This window comes from Rattus norvegicus, chromosome 10 (genome assembly GCF_021556685.1).
Source record: "Rattus norvegicus strain SHRSP/BbbUtx chromosome 10, alternate assembly SHRSP_T2T, whole genome shotgun sequence".
Classification (NCBI taxonomy): domain Eukaryota; kingdom Metazoa; phylum Chordata; class Mammalia; order Rodentia; family Muridae; genus Rattus; species Rattus norvegicus.
Window position 1 is genome coordinate 92731432 of NC_141543.1, and position 17181 is coordinate 92748612.

At 41.7% G+C, this 17181-nt stretch overlaps 1 protein-coding gene across 1 annotated transcript in view; it reads right to left on the bottom strand.

The window, feature by feature from the left end:
• Brca1 (BRCA1, DNA repair associated) overlaps window positions 1-17181 on the bottom strand; it is a 60068-nt gene that overhangs the window by 9393 nt on the left and 33494 nt on the right. Inside the window, 5 exon segments of the mRNA NM_012514.2 lie at window positions 3038-3125; window positions 5473-5759; window positions 8516-8694; window positions 11003-11132; window positions 15502-15673. Of these exon segments, the coding sequence (NP_036646.2) occupies window positions 3038-3125; window positions 5473-5759; window positions 8516-8694; window positions 11003-11132; window positions 15502-15673 (856 nt within the window).

Here is a 17181-nt window from a genome sequence, read left to right on the forward strand (position 1 = left end):
GACAACGTGACGGAAGTTCACCCAGGCAATTTCTACCCAGGGGACTCTTACCCACTTGTACTCCTGAGAGGGACGGGAAAGTGGTCTTTTTTGTTTTTTAATTTATTTTTATTTATATGAGTACATTGTAGTTGTCTTCAGACACACCAGAAGAGGGCATCAGATCCCATTACAGATGGTTGTGAGCCACCATGTGGTTGCTGGGATTTGAACTCAGGACCTCAGGAAGAGCAGTCAGTGCTCTTAACCACTGAGCCATCTCTCCAGCCCCAGGAAAGCAGGAAAGCAGTCTTGTCACAGCTATTTATTTATTTTTTTTTTGTATTCAATAAGTTGTAGCTGAAGAATCTGTTTATTGCCTAGTGTTTCAAAGGCTCCTTTGAAGAACTAAGCAAACTGAGGAAAAAACCATTTAAACAGGAGAAAAGTATTCAGCTGAACCCCACACAGCAGGCCATCTGCAAGTAGCATTAGTGGCCATTCTGCTGCACATAATTCCTCATAATTTTCTGAAGCTTGTTTAAGTGTTATAAAAGTTGATTTTAGATCACAAGCAACAAGTGTTGTACTGCTTTTGCGTTAAAAAGAGTTACTTTAGGTTTAATTTGTATTTCAAAGCTCTCCTTTCAGCCTTCATCATCTTTGATCCAAACTTGCTGCTTAAACTATGTTAAAATTTAGGGGCTGGGGATTTAGCTCAGTGGTAGAGCGCTTACCTAGGAAGCGCAAGGCCCTGGGTTCGGTCCCCAGCTCCGAAAAAAAGAACAAAAAAAAAAAAAAAAGCACTGACTGTTCTTCCAGAGGTCCTGAATTCAATTCCCAGCAACCACATGGTGGCTCACAACCATCTGTAATGGGATCTGATGCCTTCTCTGGTGCGTCTGAAGGGAGCCACAGTGTATTCATATGCATAAAATGAAAAAAAAATATATGAAAACCAATTCTGCTGGCTAGGTTTTAAAGTGTGGTCATAATTTATACCTTCCAAATCCCTGCTTTTTTTTTTTTTATTTATTTTAAATTTCTGAAGCCTGACAATTTTTCAGATGCTTAAAGATGGATCTCTTGGCCCTTTCAGTCTTCTCATTTCTTTACGCTCTGCCACTTTTACTGAAAAGTAGTTCTAGATTTATTTTATGTATGTTCTGCTTACATGTATGTCTACGTATCACATGCATGCCTTATGCCTGAAGTCACAGGTGCACTGGATCCCCTGGAACTAGAATTATGGATGGTCATAAGCTGCCACGTGGGTGCTGGGGATCAAACCTGGGTCCTCTGCAAGAACAGGTGCTCTTAACCACTGTGCCACTGCTCCAGCCCTCCAACTTCACTAGTCTGAGTTTCTTCTCCATCCAGCTCTTGATGTTCTCCAGTCTTATTAGTTGCCACCACGAGAAGCACTGTGCTCAGCACAGAGGCTATCACCTAGACTATCACTGCAGAAGGTTCATCAAAGGCCAGATCCATATTTCACCTGCTACACCTATCAGGTTTGTATCAATGCAGGCCAACTCCAAATAGCTTTCCGGCAGCCTGGAATGTCTGTTTGTCTGGATTTCACAGTGAAAACTCCCAGAGCCTTCTTACGCAAGCAAAGTTAAGACTACATGAAGAGAAAGCACGCAAGTGAGCGGCTCCACTCTTTCCAGGTTACAGTTATAGGACTTACTCTGTCACACTCAAGCCAGAGGCCACATGTAGCCAGCCAGTGTCCTGAGTTTTAAGACTTACTTCTCCCCGTTCTCTTCTCTGGCTCACTTGCCTTTCCATGATTTGGTCCCCTCCCTAAATTTTAACCCAAATAAGGTCAAACAAAATGAGTGACCATCAGGAGACTTCATCCACGGCTTAGCACTCTGGCATGCTAGGCCCAAAAGTATTTTCAGCAAATCTGCATATGTACTGAGACATCTTCAAGCACAGCACAAACCCAAGCTCTGTTGTTGTTACTTCATTTGTTTTTTTGAGACAAAGTCTTGCTTCATAGCCCAGGCTGGCCGTAAACTTCTTCATTTTTTTTTTTGTTTGTTTTTTTAAAAGATTTATTTTATTTATATGAGTACACTGTAGCTGTCTTCAGACACACCAGAAGAGGGCATCAGAACCCATTACAGTTGGTTGTGAGCCACCATGTGGTTGCTGGGAATTGAACTCAGGACCTGTGGAAGAGCAGTCAGCGCTCCTAACCACTGAGCCATCTCTCCAGCCCGTCCGTAAACTTCTGATACACTCCTTTAACCTCCTGACTGCTGAGATCATAGGTGTGAGTTCCCACAGCCAGTCTGAGGGTAATTTCTTATTTATTTATTTATTTATTTTTAAAAAAGATGTATTGATTTATTATATATATGTCCACTGTAACTGTCTTCAGATACACCAGACGAGGGCATCAGATCTCTTTACAGATGGTTGTGAGCCACCATGTGGTTGCTGGGAATTGAACTCAGGACCTCTGGAAGAGCAGTCGGGGCTCTTAACCACTGAACCATCTCTCCAGCCTGTAATTTCTTATTTATGATGCTAGAGATAGTACCTTGAGCCGTGGTCCTCAGCCCTCCTAATGCTGCAGCCTTTTACTACATTCCCTCCTGTTGTGTGATCCCCCTCAACTATTAAATAATTTCGTTGCTCTTCATAACTAATGTTGCTGTTATGAATTATATGTAATGTAAGCACCTACATTTTCACATTTTCTTAAGCGAGCCCTGTGAAAGGGTTGTTCCAATCTCCCGAAAGGGGAACGAGCCACAGGTTGAGAAGTGCTGCTCTAGAGCCGTGTGCATGCTAACTAAGTCGTATTCTTCCACTACGCCTCGCCTGAAAACCCTAAAGCAATTTTACACAACATGTTTAACGTGCCTACATCCTGGCTATTACTAACACGTGAAGAGTGGGATTCTCCACTTCCATGATGTTACGTCAAATAGTTGAGGATTCTGAACGTCTGGGTTAGGGATGCTTAACTTGATTGACACAGCTCTTCATGTGGCTTCTAATATAAATACAACATAGTCTGTAAAAGTTTGTAGTGTACCTGTTTTTATAATTACATGCGTAGTTTCCTCAGTAATTACATCAGTTAAAGCAAGGCGGTATTTTTCAGCAAACTTTTGCACAATCATCTGAAACAAAAATCAAACATTGAATTATGATGTTATCTTTGCTACAGTTCAAAGGATTATTTACTCTGATTCTGAGTCTCCATTCTCATAAAAGGCACATCTCTAAAATATTGTTAAAATGTTGATTGTGAGCTTGTACTTCAGTGTACATGGAGGAGACGAAGGACAACATGGTGGGGCTGCGGCTTTCACGTGTGTTGTTTGGGGACTGAACCCAGGTTGGCAGGCTTACGTGGCAAACACTGTGGAGTCACCGTGATCATTCCGCCCTGACTTTTATTTTGTCTTTTTTTTTTTTTTCAGAGTTGAGGACAGAACCCAGGGCCTTGCACATGCTAGGCAAGCGCTCTACCACTGAGCTAAATCCCTAACCCCCGGCCCTGACTTTTAAACATATAACGTGGCCGAAGTCTCAAAATTGACAACTTAATAAAAACCCCCAAATCATGTATAAATCAAAGAAAAATATTCTAATGTAGTCTATGTAGTACCAGAAGCCATGGAATTATAACCAAGATCTTATAGCTTGATTCTCGAAGTTTCTTTACAGAATGACAGCCTACTATCCTATAATAAATTTACAAGTCTTCAAAACTGAGTGGTAACTAGCCTTATATAGAAAGTTCTGCTGTAAATAATATCTTAAGACCAAGATTCAACTCTGATAGTTACAAAGCACTCAAGCAAAGGTATCTGTATGCAAAAAATATCAATTGTCTCTTAAAAAAATATTAGAAAAGATTAATTCTTCCCAAAAGAAATCTAGAGTCCTTTAGCTATAATCTATCAAGCAAATAAAAATCAATAGACAGTAAAAGAAATTAACCAGATCCATTATGGGCACAGTTGATATAACTGGTAGCTACTGTTTGGTAAATACGCTTGTTTACCAGAAAGCTTCATTTTCTAGCCATCACCACCCATGCCAATATTCACATGCCCCTTAGCACTGCGGTGGAAGCCACCCCGTGCCTGCTCACTCTGCAGTGCCACTGAGCCCCGGAAAACAGCAGCCTGGGAAGCGAGCACCACCCTCCACCCTCCTCCAACTTCTGCTGTTGCCCTCTGCTAGTCATTAGCAATTCTGAACTGGTTAATTGCTGGAATCCCAGCTTTAAAACAGTGTTCAGTTAGAAAAGCAACTGCTGAAAAGATCATCTTAATATGGGCTTCAGAATTAATCATGTGTAATACAGTCAGCGGCTTTCATCATAAATTTAACACACTTCGGCAAGTCTGAATAGGGCTCAAAGTTTTCCTCTTTGCTTGTTTAAAGAAAACACGTTCCCAAGCACTTGTAGTTTAATCTGCTGCTCAAAATTGCCCAAGGCGCAAATGATTAGACCACTCTAGCTATCTCTAAACAGTTGAACTCACAAAACAAAGGAATAAGGCAATAAAAAATTTCAGTGAATTAATGGGAATTCTAGGTGTGTAAGGAAGTCCATTAGGAGCTATTTAAACAAGCACAGGTAAGAATTTTCAAAACAAACTGCTGCCTGAACATGGGACTGTGAAGTGACCACATCAAGTTGTCATCCTGTACAATGTATGCAACGCATCTATCAGGGTGGGACCCATGGAGCCATAGAGAATCTATGCTGAGTCACTACCTGTAGAGCTGCTAGGATGGGGAATGGAGTCACACCCCGGAAGCAGGAGTTTCTTGCATTTTAATATTGCCTCTCAGTGTGTAATAAATGGCATCTACTATTAAATCCAATCGATGGTCTGACGTGTTATTATACATTACTCTAACAGTTAATTATAGGAGAAATAAATTTCCCAGAATGGTTGAAATCTATAAGCAGCTTAAAGAGAACATGGGTTCGGTGGGCTTAATGTTATTAGTCTGACACAGTTCCCATCTCTGGCCCAAGGAGGTGCCCAAATCCTAATAAGCAGGGGAGTAAGTCCTGCAGGGCAGAGAGGACAGAAAGGCTGTCCCCAGGCAAGGTGAAGACAAGCCCTGGAGAAATGCTGCTGTCTGGCAGTGCCGTGGAACCAGCTCACACTGAGTTAGCCGTGCAGACAATGTTACTTGATGGGAACTAAGGAGAAAACAATGCCTTCTGAAGAGAGTTGCTCTATCTACCTACCCAGTTGTTTTTTGTTCATTTGTTTTGTTTTTTTGCTAAAAAGGAAATTCCAATACAATTTAAAATCTCTATCATATCTGACAAGGTGCCCAGTATTCCCTAAATATTTCTTCCAATAACTTAATTCCTGCAGGTTAGCCACTGCCAGTGCTTATAGTAATATCTGACAGGTTAGCCACTGCCAGTGCTTATAGTAATATCTGAAGCCCAGGTCGAGCCCCAGTTAGAGACACAGATGGCACACTCACTACTTCTTTAGGGGTCAAGCCTGACACCACCATGGATATATCTCTCTCCGCTCGTTCTTTTGAAGACGTCACTTCCGGCTTTATCTTGCTCACAATTTCTACCACTGCAGTATCAGCACCACCAGCAGCTGGACTCCTGCAAGACCCAGCAACTTGACCTTGGGATATTTTCAGTGCAGAGGTTGAAGCTGGTGCAGTGCAAACAAGGGCTGGCACTTTAGGGGATTCAGAATCAGGGTCTCTACTGGAGAAAAGGCTGATTCCAGATTCCAGGTATGGGGTTCCTTCTGCAAGGAAGACAAATTTAACTTAAGTAGCAATAAACTCAAGGTTCTAGCTTCAATGAAGAAAAAGACCCATTTAATTTTGTTAAGAGGACAATACGTTGGTGAAAGCATGGACATTAACTTCTCTAAAGAATAATATGGCACTATATGCAAAAAACCTTAACATATGAGGCTGGAGAGATGACTGCTCTTCCAGAAGATCCAGGTTCCGTTCCCAATATCCACAGTAGCTCACAACTGCCTCTAACTAGTTCCAGGGCATCTAACACTTTCTTCTGACCTCTATAAGTACCATGCATGTATGTGGTACAGACATACATGTAGGTAAAATATCCGTACACATAAAAAACTGAATAAACCTTAAAAAGGGTTAGTGATAGAATGCGTGCTGCAACTGTTTGTAGCAGCATAATTTAATATCCAGTGAGATTGAATAAATTATAATACATCTATTCTAACAAAGGAGTCTTCATCCGTTATAATTTTCTTTTCACATTTACTTAATTTTGCACATAGAGTTCAGAAGGCAACTTGCTGTGACATCTCTCTGGCGCACCCATCAGATTTTACACTTTGTCCCCGTCCATGTGATGTAATTTGTCAGAGGCCAATTTATAGGGGTTGGCTCTCTCCTTGTATCCTGTGAGTCCCAGAGACTAAAGTCACAAGTCACTAGCCTTGGTGACAGGTGTTCTTGCCATCTTACAGTCCAGAAGTATTTACTGTAGTTAGACCTGGTGGCACAGGCCTATGACCCCACCTACTCAAGGCTGAAGAAGAATCACAAGTTCAAGGCTTACCTGGGCTATATAGAAAGTTTAAAACTATTTTTTGTTTTATTTTAATTGATTAACTGAGACCATAGACATGACCCACTATATCTCTAACTATATTTAAAAATAAAACTGACAGAGAAAGGACTGGAAGAGCTTGAAGGGGCTCGAGACCCCATATGAACAACAATGCCAACCAACCAGAGCTTCCAGGGACTAAGCCACTACCCAAAGACTATAGATGGACTAACCCTGGGCTCCAACCTCATAGGTAGCAATGAATAGCCTAGTAAGGGCACCAGTGAAAAGGGAAGCCCTTGGTCCTGCCAAGACTGTACCCCCAGTGAACGTGATTGTTGGGGGGAGGGCGGTAATGGGGGGAGGATGGGGAGGGGAACAGCCATATAGAAGGGGAGGGGGAGGGGTTAGGGGGATGTTGGCCCGGAAACCGGGAAAGGGAATAACATTTGAAATGTAAATAAGAGGGGTTGGGGATTTAGCTCAGTGGTAGAGTGCTTGCCTAGCAAGTGCAAGGCCCTGGGTTCGGTCCCCAGCTCTGAAAAAAAAAAAAAAAAAAAAATGTAAATAAGAAATACTCAAGTTAATTAAAACAAAAACTGAGTAAAATAACGAAAGAAACAGCAATTATTACTATTACTATTATTATTATTACTATTATTATTATTACTACTACTACTATTATTTTGGTAGAGGGTCTCATTATGTAGCCCTGGCTGCTCTGGAGGTTACTCTGCAGACCAGGCTGGCCTCAAATTCACAGAGATTCTTCTGTCTCTGCCAATCAGGCACTGGGCTAACAGGCATGTGCCCCCATGCTCAGCTGAGACAGCAATATTTTATTACTAATAACTGAACAGGAATAGAGGTGATTTTAATTACTCTAATTTACTATATTGTCCAATTTGGGGGCAATCAGTATACAGAACTTTCATGAGGAAGAAAGAAGGTTAAAATTATAAATAAACGGGGTTGGGGGATTTAGCTCAGTGGTAGAGCACTTGCCTAGAAAGCGCAAGGCCCTGGGTTTGGTCCCCAGCTCCGAAAAAAAAAAAAAAAAGAAAAAAAAATATAAATAAACCATTATATTTTTCACTTAATCAACAGGTGCTAAACATGTTAAAAACAGTAGATACATTTTAAAACATTTCCAAAAATGTCACCGATCAAAAATTAAGCTAGGGAAAAAAAAGACTCAGCAGCTAAGAGCACTGGCTGCGCTTCTAGAGGACCTGGACTTTGTTCCCAGCTCCCACACGGCAGCTCACAACAGCCTGAACCCTCAATTCCAGGAAACCTATCACCCTCTTTTGGCCTCAATAGGTACCTGGTACACACGCAGTGCATAGACATACATGTGGGCAAAATACTCATATACACAGCATAAAAGTAAAAAAGAAGTAAGCCAGTTAAGAACACCGCTAAATACTACATCTGATGCTAAACAGTGGCTTTTATGATAATATATTTTTGATAAGTAATTAAAACATTTCTTTACTAAAACTTTGATTTATAAGTAATAAAATATACTATCTACTAAGTGATTTATGAAGCATAAAAGATAGTCATTTATATTTATTAAAAATATCTCACTTTGGGGTTGGGGATTTAGCTCAGTGGTAGAGCACTTGCCTAACAAGCGCAAGGCCCTGGGTTCAGTCCCCAGCTCAGAAAAAAAAAAAAAAAAAAAAACTCACTTTGGGATGTGACTTTTTTTCCAGCAAAAGACAGACTTCTAATTTTATTCTGGGTCTTAAGATTCTAACAGATGAAGCGAAACATTTAGATGACCAGAGTCTACCATATTCAGAACTCCTGGTACTTGACCTGGACAGACTTGCAGCTCAGTCGGCAGCAAGGTGAACTTACCTGAGCACAGCAAACATGCAGGATAAGCCTGTACTAGACCAGCTTTATAAAAGATACACAGTGAAACAGAGTGTCTGTCCAGTACAAAAGCATTACCGAGATCTTGCCTTGGCAAGCAAGACCGCCCTGTTAAGTTGTGTGGTTCACATGACTTCTCCAATTCAACAGGCTGAAGGAGCTCCTCTTGCGAGGTGGAGTTTCTATTCTGAAGACTCCTGGAGTGGCCTCGTGCAGAGCACCTACTGCTGGTCAGTGGAGATTTAAAAGGGGAAGGCCTGGAAAGATGGATGAAAGAAAACCATCACCAGCAATTCAGAAAGGCCTAATCATGACTCCCCAGCAGCTAAAGCATGACTGAAACATCTGACTGTCAGACAGATAAGGGATGACCAACAAAAAAAGCCTGGATTCACATTGCCTGCCCACACCCACTGCTGACACATGATGTACCCCTTCAGGGCTGGTCTGGGGCCCTGAGGCCTGAAGGTGATCTCAGAGCTGTTTAAAAGCATGTCAGCATTTTTTTCTTCTGTCAAATTCCCACTATTGCTAATTCAGATTCTATACACTATTCCCCTTGAGTCCAAATGTATGTGAGGCCTCTTATGGAGACAGAAAACTGAGCAATGCTGACGTCTCTACACTTTATTTCTACCTAATTTTGGAAGAATTTAGAGTATCACCCTTATTCCCTACCCTTTCAATTTCCAAAGTCATTCTAAAAACAAGAGGCTAGGCTGGAGAAATGACTCAGCAGTTAACCGCACCTTTTCTTCTTGGAGAGGACTTGCGTTCAAGTCCTAGCAAACACATGGTGGTTCACAACTGTGCAACACTCCAGCCTCAGCATGCCCATGACAGAGACATACACCTGAGCAAGCCACTCACACACAGAGAATAAAATAAAAGCCAGGAGTAATAGCACATGACTTTCAAGGTAGAGGCTGAAGACCAGGAGTTCGAGGTCATCCTTGGTTACGTAGTAAGTTCAAAGCCAGCCTGGGCTATCTGGGATCCTGTCTCAAAAAAATGTAATTAAAAACAATAAAAACAAAAGTCAGCTCTTAGGGGTAAGCGCATATCTCAGTAAAGCACCTTGCCTAGTATATGGGAAGGCCCGCATTTAATCCCCACTATCACATCCCTTAAAAATTAATAATACATGTGCACAACAAGTAGTTCCTCCAGTGTTTTGAGTGTTCATGACAGTGACAGTATGCCAAGGAAATACTTAACACTAAACAAAGCTTTAGTGCCCAAGGAAGCTGACTTTTTTTTTTTTTTTTTTTTTTGGTCACAATCACAATGTCAGTACCTTAGCCTTAAAAAGATGTCCTCTGTTAAGTCCAGGTCCAGGAAAAGAGAGCATCGTTTGATTATTGACAACGTGTGACTATTCCCAAAAGGGATATGTAGACATAATAGCAATTCAGAAAACAAGAGTTTTGTTGCTTGGAGTGGTGAAGATGTTTGTCCTGATGGCTGTTAAGTATCACTGAAAATCAAAATGGGCTATGGTGGTTCAGGCCCCTAATTCCCAAACTCACGATCCTAACTTTTTTTTTCCTGTGTAGATTTTAACAATAGTGATTTAAATACATATCCTGGAACAATATTCTGAATATTTCTCAGAGTAAATTAGCAAGACATACTTTTTCTAGGAAGGCAAAAATTTCATTTATGGCAAGGTCTGCCTGGAGCTCCCATCAGCAAGCAGGCTTTGGTTTTAGTTCAGTTATATTACATTCTAACCTCTAAACCTCAAGTTAGATCTAAGTGCTTACTTCTCAGGTTGTAGCTTAGGCCTGAACATACCTAACAGAGTCTGTATCCAAATGAAGAAAGGAACGTGACCTAGGATCACTAAGGGTCTGTAACTGTATACATCTAGTATTCTGAAGGCTGAAGAAGGACTACTCCAAGTTTGAGGCCAGGTTGGTCTCAGAGAGCATTCCAGACCATATAGGGCGACCCTGACTGCAACAAACCAGTAAAACCCTAAACAAAACAACAACAAAAGACACAAAAACACACCCAGGAAGGATGGGAGGGAGCAGGTAGAAGCCAGAAACTGACACCGAGGATCCAGTCTTGATGATCTCTACCTTACTTTTGAGGCAGAGTCTCTTTCGAGCAAAACAATTTGGATAAAGTGGCTGGCCAACAGCACTAAAGGGCTTCCTGTCTTTGTGTTTCCAGAGCTGACACTACAGCCTTATGTTACTGCTCTTGGCATTTTTTAAAAAAGATACAGGTGTAGTCGTCCACTGTGGTTGCATGTGGGTGCATGAGTATGTACACTTGGTTGGGTTGAGTGTGAAGGCCAGAGGAAGTCTACCCATCAGGATTCTATATGGCTATACACCCACCTCTCACTGAATCTAGAGCTCACTGCACCCAGGATCTGCCTGTCAGCCCCTGCCCTAGGAACCACAGCACAGGGTTACAGGCGTGCAGCTACTCATAACTTTTAGATGGGTTCAAGGGATCTGAACTCAGGTCCTCACGTCTGCATAGGAAATCACATGACTGACTAAGTCATGCCCAGATGTCACTCAGATGCCACAGACTGACAACTCTTACCTTCTCATTCCTGACTCCTTATCTCCACTGGGGAGACCGTCCGGAGGTTGTGGTTGGGATTTGTCATCACAGGCGCGCTTTGGATTCTGGCTTACAGGATTCTCATTAATGTTCTTTGAAGTTAAAATTGCTTTAAATGGAATGAGAAAAATCTATTTTACTTATTTGTTCTGATGGTCTTAATTCAGGTCAGGATATTGATTTTTTTTAAAAGCAGCAATCTATGAAAATCAAACTAGTCTTTTTATCTTTTTCTGTGTTACAGGACTGTCATCTTTTCAGCACATTTTACCAGCATGTGCCAGCACGGATGGCAGAGCAGAATACACAGCTGAGGGTGACACTGAACTGATCTTCCTTCCACTGCCTCTCAAGTGCAAGGTCCCAGCTGTGTGATCACACCTGACTCCATGTACCAGATTACCAAATGCTTCACTTGAGTGTTAGCCAGGCACGCTACCAACTCAAGTACCCCAAACCCTGAAACTGGCATTTAAACAAATGTAGTAGACAGAATTTTACTGATACAAGTAGTCCAGCAGACAAAGGATAGCACCAGGGAGGACTAAATAATGATAAAACAAAAATAGATAATGTATTCTTATCTCGGAAGCAAACTGACCTATGACAAAATCTCCTTTGCTACCATTAAAGTACTGGGAGCAGAGCACATCAGAGATGGTACAGGACCCGCTGGAGCTTTAATGGGAGAAGGTGGGGGTGGAGATGGTGGGTAGGTGGTGCAGGAAGCGTCAGATGAGATGACATTTGCCTCACACTTTAATTACTGGGAACACACACACGCACACGCACATCCCTACCTCGAGGTACTGGATAAGGAATCTAGGGTAATAGGAAATAATAATGAAAGGCACAGGAAGGGGAAAGTCATAACAGACCCAAGGTAAGGCGCACATGTGCTATTTATTCCCTTTGAGAAAATGGCTTAAAGGAAGAAATGAACTCACTCTGTAGACCAGGCTGGGAATTAAAGAGGTATGTGTTACTATCTGCACAGCACAAGAAATAGATAAACATCAAAGACAATTAACTGAAAAATTAAATATATCTCCTATCTATTAAAAAGTCATTGAAATCTAGGTGTGATAGTATATACCTTTAATCCTAGTATTTGGTAGGCACAGATGGGAATCTCTCCGAGTTCCAGACCAGAAAAGGCTACATTGTGAAACCCTATCTCAAAAACAAACAAGCAAGCTCAGCGGTTAAGAGCACTGACTTCTCTTCCAGGGGTCCTGAGTTCAATTCCCATCAACCACAAGGTGGCTCACACCATTGGTAATGGGATCTGGTGCCCTCTTCTGGCCCGCAGGCATACATGCTGTATACATAAAGAATAGATGTTAAAACACTAGCAAAGGTGTGTGGGTATAGAGTTAGAGGTCATCCTGGTCTCCAGAGGGAGTCCTAGGACAGTCTAGAGAGAATCTGCACCCCCCTCAGGCCCCCAAAAGGCAATGGGATTAAAAGTGTGAGTCATCATACACAGGTGAATACTTAAACATCAAAAACAGTCCAAAAATGAAGATCAGAGGTAAGAGTTGTTGCTCTTGCAGAAGACATGTATTTAATTCCCAGAACCATATGATATCCATATAGTGTCTTACAAACTTTAACTTCTGTTCCAGGGAATGCCAATGCTGTCTTCTGACCTCTCTGGACACCAGGTGTTCACAAGTACACATATACACATGTAGACAACAAAAATATTTAAAAATTTAAGTTAAATATCTTTTATCCATTAAAAAGGCTGGTGACTGGTGGTCAGGCTTGGTGTCAGAGACGTGAAGATGTAGAGTGAGTTCCAGGTCAATATCTCTCTCTCTCTCTCTCTCTCTCTCTCTCTCTCTCTCTCTCTCTCACACACACACACACACACACACACACACACACAGAGAACAGGTTACATAAGTTGTTTATTCCAACTAATCCCAACTCATTCAGAATTCACAGGGGAGGATCCTAGAAAAATTGAACAAGTATTTCTAGGAATAAATATGCTGCCAGCTAGAAAAGCTCAGATATGTATAAGATAGAGCCAAGACTAAAGAAACCAAATATGTGTGTTTACTATAGCATGTCTTCAAGTTAGTGAAACATAGTTCAGGGGTATAGAAGGGTCTTAATGATTAAAACCATCCATTTGATCACTTGTCCTGAAATTCCCATAATCCTTCTGTATCTTATTTAATATCCATTGTAAATCATGTGACTTAATAGCTTTTTCTTGTTTTTAAGACATTTTAACAATAAAAAGAGTCTTGCCTGGTTTTCCTTTCCAAAAAAAAAAAAAAAAAAAAAAAAAGAAAAGCTCAGATATATCTGAAAATCACTTTTACCACAATGAGCCATGATCTCATAAATGCTAATATTTGCTTTCTGAACGATGGGAATAATATGCATGTCTGACACGACAGAAGCAAATCTTTAGAGGAAGATAATTTAATATGGGTGTGTATAAATTTCTGCCCAAATATTATGCAGGCTGTGGGATAAACCTTACAGAAAGACCTATGCAGAGGAGCAGGACACTGATGTAAGGGCCTTTCATCATCTTTAAGATCATGAGCTGCGAGACAGCTCAGTGATCAAAGCTCTTACTCTGATGTGCACAACATAGTATATATAACATGTGTGAACACATGCGTACATTAGTGTTTGGAGGCCAGATGCCAAAAAATGATTCTCTATGGCTCTTTTTAATTTATTCTTATTTCATGTACATTGGTGTTTTGCCTGCATGTATATCTGTATGAGAATGACAGATCTTCTGGAATAAGGGCTCTACAGTCAGTTGTGAGGTTTCATGTGAGTACTGGGAATTGAACCTGGGTCTTCTGGAAGAACAGCAAGTGCTCTCTATTTCTGAACCATCTCTGCGGCCGCCTCCATGGCTCTTTGACTTTACACATTGAGGGAGGGTCTCGATTAACCCCAGAATTTGCTCTTTGTCAAGTCTCCCTAGCCAACCTGATCTGGGGATCCCTTGTCTCTGCTTTCCTAGGCTGGAATCCCAGGTGGCTGTCAGGTTTACTGAACACTTGTACCTTTTCTGTAAACCTTATTAACCTTAGTGCTTAGGTCTATATATATTAAAAATACCTTTTTGTTTGTTTTTAGGCAGGGTCTTTCCACACAGTCCTGTCCTAGAGCTTGCTATGTATGCCAGGCTGGCCTTAACTCATAGAGATCCTCCTGCACCTGCCTCTCTGAGTGCTGTGATTAAAGGTGTGTGATAACAGGGCCTTTCCTTTAAAAGGGAGAGGAAACTGAGTTTCTCTTACTGCATCAGCCTAAGGTGAGACAGGCTCAAATCTGGAGTTGCTCCTGACAGTCAAGCATTTTAGAAATGAGCCACAAAGAAACATTTTATCTGCAGACATTCAGTGGGAGCCAAAACAAGCAAACAAAAAGCAACCAAAGATAACACAGCCAACTCCCTAGCACGTGTGCCAAAGACGAGGTAGTTTAGGCGGATATTCCAAGCCAGAAACTAACAATTCTCATCTTGTGCAAGAGCACTCAAAGTCCCGTCTATTTTCACAGTAATGACAGCAACAGTACCCAAAGATAACTGTATGGGGGATGGGACTCTGGGCTTCATCATCTGGTGATGAACTAAATGAAGATGTGCTTACAAAGAAAAGTATTTAAGGAGGGAGATTTTGAAGCAGTGTCATAGCAACAGTTTCCAGCTTCCCTTGCATGAGCTACTGTTTCTTTCTGAACACAGAAATATTATAAGGCACAAGGTCACTGTACTGAAAAATCAAGACTTGAGTACCTACGAGTCAAAGGACGGCCTCAGGGCCCAGAGGATGGTGAAGTTCGGGAGGAGGACCCTGAGCAGAGAGACATGTAGGACTGCTGAGAGACCACAGCGAACAAACTCAGTGAAGGCTCACTACCCTGGTCTGTGCCTAAGCACCAACTCCTGTTGGTAGCCATACATGAGGATTCTCTAAACGAAAACTTCCCTTACTCCTGATCCCTCTGCCTCCACACCCCAAGGCTGGGATTTCCAACACGACGTCAAAGCCACTTTTCACCTGAAAACATGAGCTACAGCTCCTGAAACAAGTCTCCTCTCCTAAGTCGGAAAACACAGGAAACAGGCCTTCACTTCGTGATTCTGCGTGGCTCCTGCACATGGCTTTCTGAAATGATGGGCTACCTATTACCAATCTCCAGCATCCAAGAGCAAGAACTATTTCTCTTTGGGGTCCATAGCATCTCTTTGGAAACACCCAGAGGAGGACACAAGTGAGTGATTACCTTGGGACTGTCTCTATGGTACATCACTTGTGAGCAAGGACTAGGAATAAGGTTCCCAAATTACTCATGGAGGAACTCGGTAAATATGCACTGAGAAAGATCACACAACGTTGGAACTCAGTCCTCAGTTTTCAAAGGAAAAAGAGGGTCAAGAGAGGGAAGAATTCTGCTTATGATACTGGCATCTGTTCAGCATTACAAACCTGTTCCTGATCTGTTTTGTTCTGGATCTGGCAGGTCTTCTAGGGCACAAGGGTCAGCTGGGAGGCAAGGGGGGTGGCCAGACGGCTGGCTCCCATGCTGCTCTAGCACAGCTTCCAGCTGAGCCATTTCCTGCTGGAGCTTTATCAGGTTATCCTTCATGGTCGCCCTCTGCTGTAAAACCAAACAGGAACACCAACAAAGTTACATCCTTTGAGAGATGTGTCATAAAGTAAAAATGTCACACCAATTAATTTTAGCATGGGAACTGAAATCACCTAGTATGGAATTATGAGTTCTGGTTGAATACCTTTAATCCAGCCATACTCATGTGGTTAATGACTTTGAAATTATTTCAAAATGATATTGGAGGAGGGTGCACCCTCCAGCTCTCCCAAATAGATTTGCTTCATTGTAGCTCTTTATGCTCTTTTAAAGATGGGGGATGGAGTGGGGTAATAACAGTACCTCAAGCTTAAAATTCACAAGAATCTATTCACAAACTACATAGAGTATGTTTCAAAGATTTGGTACTGTGAGATTAAGACATTTAATTAGCTCACAAAAAAGTCTAATTAAAACAAAATTTCAAAAAATTTAGGTTTATGGATGTTTTATCTACATGTGTCTGCTCTCGGAGGTCATCAGAGGGCATTGGATCATCTGAACAAGAGCTGGGCACCATCATTTGAGTGCTGGGAGCTGAATCCAGGTCCTCTGTAACAGCAGCCTGTTAGCCACTAAGCCCTCTCTCCAGCCCGATCTATTTATTATTTTATCTTTAAAAGGTTTGTGGCTGAGTGTAAAGAAGCATCGGTGTGCTTAGCCCCAAGTATATTTAGTTTTTAAATGGATGAAGTACTGAAAATTTCCTGACATCCTAGAAAGCCCATAACAAGTTACTGTTTTCTCTCTCTCTCTCTTTTTAAAGATTTATTTATCTTATGTGTGTGAATACACTGTCACTGTCTTCAGACACACCAGAAAAAGGAATCAGATGCCATTACAGATGGTTGTGAGCCACCATGTGATTGCTGGGAATTGAACTCAAGACCTCTAGAAGACCAGTCAGTGCTCTTACTGTTTTCAATTCAAGATAATGAGATCTTTCTTATACATGGGCTCGCACTGTTTACAGATACACTTCAAGATAATGAGCTTTCTTGTACATGGGCTCGCACTGTTTACGGAAACACTTCGAGAAGGAATCTATAGCCACCTTTAATCCAGTGCTTGGGAGCAGAGGCAAGCAGATCTCTGAGTTCAAGGTCAGACTGCAGAGTGGTCTACAAAGTGAATTCCTGTAGCCAGAGCTGTTACACAGAGAAACCTTGTCTTGAAAGTGTGTTTGTGGCGGGGTGGGGAATAATTTAAGCCAGGCATGGTAGCTTTAATAGCAGCAGTTGAGTTGAGGCTATCCTGGTCTACATAGTGAGTTTCAGGACAGCCAAGACTATACAGTGAGACCCTGTCACAGACAATCTAGCAAGTCTAAGGTCTTTGACAAGCAAAGGATGTGGGCATATAAGGAATTTCCCAAAATGTATGCCTCTTCACCACTTTTAGAAGAAATGTTGATGCCTGGTTTTCAGCTGCGGGAGGGAAACAAAATTTGTTTCACCTTCCCTTTCTTTCTTCTGACCCTGAAAATGACTTTGCTTTCCACTAAAATCAAGGCATTT